Source organism: Trichechus manatus, unplaced genomic scaffold, assembly GCF_000243295.1.
Source record: "Trichechus manatus latirostris isolate Lorelei unplaced genomic scaffold, TriManLat1.0 scaffold00011, whole genome shotgun sequence".
NCBI lineage: Eukaryota > Metazoa > Chordata > Mammalia > Sirenia > Trichechidae > Trichechus > Trichechus manatus.
The window spans coordinates 29,468,997-29,474,996 of NW_004443947.1; the positions used below are offsets into that span (position 1 = coordinate 29,468,997).

The window sequence follows — 6,000 nt, forward strand, 5'->3', positions numbered from 1 at the left end:
GGGCTGACTTGGTGATGCTGTGACTGAGGGGTGCCTGGGCAACAGATGGGGATGGGCCATGTAATTACCTAGGGCCATTCAGTGGCCTTGAGGGCAATGATGTGTAATTTCTATCCTCCCCTGAGAAGTAATTATACGTGTCCCCACCCTGGGTCTGTGCATTCTCTAGCAGCAGGATGCTCACAAGGTCTGCATTGAGAGATATTCTCCAGTAGTGGAAAAGGCATTGGATGCTGCCAATAACCGTGCATAGTGCTAGGCCTAGCCCTATTGTGCACTTGCTGTGTGACCCTGGATGTTTCTGTTTCCCTACAAGCAAGTGAGATTTAGCACTAAAGATCTGGGTTCTGGGGATGTTAGCGGCTCTCCTCACTGTACAGTAAAAAAATCCATTTTTGAAATTTTTTTTTTTTTTTTTGGGCAAGATCCTTTGTAAAGTCTCTGGACAGCTACCACCATTTAAAATGCAAATACCTCTGAGCCATTAACATCTGAGTCTAAATTCTATCATCAAGAGTTGCCATGGAGTCAACTCCGACTCATGGCGACCTCATGTGTGTCAGAGTAGAGCTGTGCTCCACACGGCTTTCAATGGCAAATTTTTTCAGAAGTAGATCACCAGGCCTTTCTTTTGAGGTGCTTCTGGATTAACTTGAACCACCAACCTTTTGGTTACCAATTGAGTGCATTAACTGTTTGATCACCTATGGACTCTGTGTCTAAATTAATCTTTCTCAATAAGCATTCCTTGTTACCAGTCCTGACCCTGAAATATTAGACGAGCCAAGGTAAGGAAGTTTGAAAAGGAAAGTAGGGTAAGGCAGGGATCTGTCTAGGACTGCACACCAGGCCCGAAAGAAGGATGGAACTTAAGGAAAAGGCAAGATGTTTTGATCCCATGTTTATATCCTGTTCTTTTGACACTTATATGGCCCTTACATGTGCATAGCAGCATTATTTATGAAAGTAAAAAAGGGAAACAACCCAAATATCCATCAATGATGAATGGATAAACAATGTAGTATATCCAAGCAATGGAGTATTATTTGGCAATAAAAAAGAATGAAGTACTGATACATGTTACAACGTGGATGAATCTTGAAAGCACTGCACCACATGAAAGAAGCCAGTCACAAAGGACCATATGTTGTATGATTCCATTTACAGAAATGTGCAGAATAATAGGCAAATCCATAGAGGCAGAAAGCAGGTAGACAGTTGCCTAGGTCTCGGGGAGATGAGGAGGAATGGGGATTGACTGATAATAGGTACAGGGTTTCTTTTGGGGATGATGAAAAAGTTTTGAAATTAGATTGTGGTGATGGTTTCACAATTGTGCAAATATATCAAAAACCAATGAATTGCACACTTTAAATGGGTGAATTGTTTGGTATGTGAATTACATCTCAATAGAGCTCTTTCCAAAAATGGCTGTAAAGACAAGATAAAATTGCATTTGACTTTGGAAAAGAATTGATGGAAGAATCAAACTTCATGATAAAATAGGTAGACATGCAGAACATGACTCAGAGAAAATAGACTTGGTAGAAATAATGGCCCCAAAGAGAACTCATAATGGCACACATTACTAGGTAAAATTTGTTATGTACAAAAAATGATTTGATAAATCAGCTCTTTGTAACTTGGAAAATAACTGCACTGATTAAAAGAACTCTAGTACATTAAAATGAAAACACATTTTTTAAAAAAGACAAACTTACTTATGCCATATAGAAAAGTGAATACAAACTAAATTGGCATAATATTGTTCGAGCTGGAAAAATTGTTTCTGGTTGTTTTGATTTAAATGTTTGTATTTATAAACAAAAAACTATTATAGGTCTTTGGGTGGCACAAATGGTTAAATGCTCAACTACTGGCCAAAAGGTTGGTGGTTCGAAGCCACTCTGAGGCACCTTGGAAGACAGGCCCAGTGATCTGCTTTTAAAAGGTCACAGCCTTAAAAACTCTGTGGAGCACAGTTCTACTCTGCTCACGTGGGGTCACCATGAGTAGGAATCTACTTGAGGGCAACTAATATCAACAACTACAAAACTATCACTGGGGTCAAAATAGAGGGTCAAAAGTGGTGAAGTCCAAACATGTATGCATTCAAATATGTGGTGATTTTGTCCATATTGCAAAGCTAACTGAAACTGGAGTTACGACGACTAAGGAAGCCCTGCCCACCAGCATGCTCGATTCCATGGAAGGTTAGAAGCTTATCAGCAGTGTGCTGTGGCTTGACAAGTGGGGATGTGGTGGGGCAGAAAGGTAAACTGCCAGGGCTGAAGGTAGCCCTGTTCTGCCCACCATATAGTACACCCCAGCCAGGGAACACAGAAGAAAGCTACAGAGGCCCAAACACAGAAAGGTCCTGAGCTAAGAGCCTGTGGCGCTCTACTCACCAGATTTGCAAGGATGTAGTGGTAGCCGATGCCGTTCTTCTCTAGCTTTATAATCTACAAAACACAAAGGGAGGGGATTCATCAATAATAATAACAAAGATACAACAACAGCAATTATAGTAGCTAAAAAAAACCCAAACCTGTTGCCATAGAGCCACTTCCAACTCATAGCAACTCTATAGAACAGAGTAGAACTGCCCCATGGGGTTTCCAAGGAGCTGCTGGTGGATTTGAACTGCTGACCTTTTGGTTAGCAACTGTAGCTCTTAACCACTGCACCACCAGGGCTCCATGATAGTAGCAAATAACATTAATCGAGAGCTCTGTCCTAAGTACTCAACCTACAATATCCCAACCATCCAATGATGTTAGTACCCTCACTTTACAGAAGAAGAACTGAGGCATAGATGTCAAATAAGCTCCTTAAGGTCTCTCTGCTATTAAGTGACAGTGCCAGGATTGAAATCAGGCTTGTCTGATTCCAGAGGTAGAGTGATCTTATCATAACCCAAGAACCCAACTGAAATGCTCACTGCACTCTTTTTTCTACAAAGCCTTCCCTGTACACAGAGATCTTCCCTTGATGGGAACCTTATACTGTGTTGTAGCCCCTGTCATTGTCAGGATAACTTCTGCCACTTGGCTGGACAGATGGGTGGATGGGTGGATGAATGGTCAGATGAGTAGGTGGCTGATTTCCACCCTGGTTCTTGACCTTCAACTCTTTGTATGAACCACATTCAAATGCAGTTCCATGTTCAGATGCAGTTTTGTGCCTTTTCCCCTAAGTTACTTAGGGGTACTCAGACATGAGCAGATCAATCAACACAGAAGCTGGAAGGGAATGTCAGAATCATCAAGTCCAACTGATCACTGTACAGATGGGAATTCAAGGTCCAAAGAGGGGAAATGACTTGTCCAGGGACATACAGCAGCCTTGGTAGCTGTGTCAGGACAGGAAACCTGACTCTTGTGAGCCTTTCCACATGATGCCTGACTATGGCTAATCATTGAGGACTAGGGTTCCCAAACACCCCTCCATCCTGAGTGCAGGCTGTACACCAGTCATGGGAGGTAGGAAAAATATTTGTGTTAAGAACTATCTAGAGGTTTGCTTGGTAGCCAGACACACCACCCAACAAGGGACAGCTGAGACCACAGGCTTACTCTCACCTGAGACTTCGGTTCTGTCCTTGCTCAGCCTGCAAGTAAACTTGATCTATTAACTTATTTTTTTATCATCAAATTGGGGCTGGTATACCCCGTTCACTGCCCCTCTCCCTGCACTGTTGCAAAGAGACAAAAAAATGTATGAGAAGCTCTTGGGCTTCTTCTCTAACTGAATAAATTTTCAAGGTTATTAAAATCCACATTCAGACATCTACTTAATTGGATGTATGTGCATAGCAGCTCACATATTTTTTATGTGGGGAATAATTAAGTGCAAGCGCAAACAATGAATGCTCTGAAACAATGGTAAGATTGTGAAATTCCAGACCACGGAGCTCAAACGCTATTGGGATGATAGTTTTATTAATAACTCTTCATTACTTTTTCATCTTCTTGTCAAATGGTTTGCTGCCCTTTCAACAATGAGATACCTTTATCAAAAACCTATTCAGCTTCTAATAAACACAAAACAAAAGCAAATAAAAGATATTTCAAATCCCACCACATCGAAGCAATGAAGAAATACAGTCCCTGAAGAATGAAATTACAGGTTGAAACAGGAAACAGTTGATAATTGACCAAAACATAATTCACCTATAAAAATCAGCTATTTCATATGGTTCAATCTAATATTAACCTTCTTACCCACCTACTCACACGCTACTCATTGACCTGCCTTCTCTCCTTTTCTACCTTCCTTTCACAAACATTTATTAAGAGCTTACTATATACCAAGAACTGTACTGGAGATACAGTAAAAGTGAAACAAGCATGGTGCTTGCCTTCTTGGAGTTTACAGTCTAGTGGGAGGAGACACAGATAGACAAATACACCCAAACCCACTGCCATCATGTCAAACAATCCTATGTTAATCTGTAACAACCCTATACCTATGAACCCAAAAACCCACTCTCATGAAGTCCATTGGACTCATAGCGACCCCACAGGGTTTCCAAGTCTATAAATCTCTATAGAAGCAGACTGTCACATCTTTCTCCTGCAGAGCCACTGGTGGTTTCGAATTGCTGACCTTGTGGTTAGCAGTTGATCGCTTTAACCACTGCACCACCAGGGCTCAGACAAATACACACAGGGTTAAAAAACAAGAAAGGTGTTATAAAGGTAACGTACGATTTTGCATAGAGTCCATCAGCTCACTGCTTCATCCCCTCAAAGCTCATTTCCTCTTGATTGTCTTTGTTTATGATCTTTGTTTGTTTATGATCTGGAATGTTCTCCCTCATTCTCCGATTACTCATATATCATTTATGGTGGAACTCTAATCCCAACAGGTTTCAGCTGAGCTTCCAGACTAAGACAGACTAGGAAGAAGGGCCTGGCAGTCTACTTCTGAAAAGAATTAGCCAGTAACAACCTTATGAATAACCACGATAGGGGTTAATATTTACAATACAAATTTTTGTAGGACACAATTCAATCCATAACCTGCAATATATGCCAAACACTATGCTATGTGATGGGTATAGAGCTGTGAAAGAGTGAGGCAAGGTCCCTGACCTCATTGAGCTGAGCTGCCGTTTTAGCAGTGAGCCAAATGATAAACATATGAACAGATAAACAGACAAGATTTCAGCAGGTGAGAAACACTATGAAGAAATAAAACAGGACGATGTGATGGATGGCCCCAAGGGGTCATGGTGTCTTTCATCTATAACTCATTCTGTACTTAATGACTGTATTATATAATTTAGTCTTATATATTGATATTAAAATAATCCCATTCCCCTGCTCAAAAACCTTCACTGACTTTCTACTGTTTACAGAATAAACCCCAAACTCTTTAGAATGCTTTCCAAGGTTATTCATAAGCGCGTGTCCATCCCCCTGCCATTATCTTCCAGTAGACATCCAGAGTCCTCCACCCATCCTACTAAGCCATACTATGAACTTTGAGCTCATATGCTTTCTGGGCCTCCCTATATGCCCTTTTCTCCAGCTTAAAGCTGTTATACAACCAATGAAATCCAGACCCATTTCACATCCCAGATCTTTCTTAGAACCTTCATTGACTGCCCATTCTTTCAGCATACTCAAAAAGTATTTACTAAATACCTACTCAGCACCAGCACTAGTTAAAGGCACTGCAGATAGGGCAGGGAAGAAAACAAAATGAAAAAAGCTGCCTCCATGGCACTTATATTCTAGCTGGAAAGTTGACAACAGAGGCAGACAAGGATAGTCTAACATGACACCAAGAGCATCAGACTGCAAGTCAAGAGATACGAGTTCTAGACTCAACACTGTCACTAACTAGTTGTCTGAACTCAAGGCAAATCATTCAACCAATTACCAATTTATGAAATCCCATCCATAAACTGTGAGGGTATGCAGTAAATCAAGTGATCTGTAAGATCCTCCCAGCTCTGTAGTCTTAACAGAATAGAAGAATCTAACAACTATT

General features: G+C 41.0%; 1 protein-coding gene across 5 annotated transcripts in view; it reads right to left on the bottom strand.

The window, feature by feature from the left end:
- Positions 1-6,000, bottom strand: part of GRIA1 (glutamate ionotropic receptor AMPA type subunit 1) — a 379,118-nt gene that overhangs the window by 179,409 nt on the left and 193,709 nt on the right. For all 5 annotated transcript variants that reach the window (XR_001121565.1, XM_004371282.1, XM_004371280.1 and 2 more), the window contains one exon: positions 2,409-2,462. Coding sequence is in view for 4 of the 5 variants with exons in the window: in XM_004371282.1 (XP_004371339.1) it covers positions 2,409-2,462 (54 nt within the window). In the remaining variant the exon portion in view is untranslated. The remainder of the gene's footprint in view (positions 1-2,408; positions 2,463-6,000) is intronic.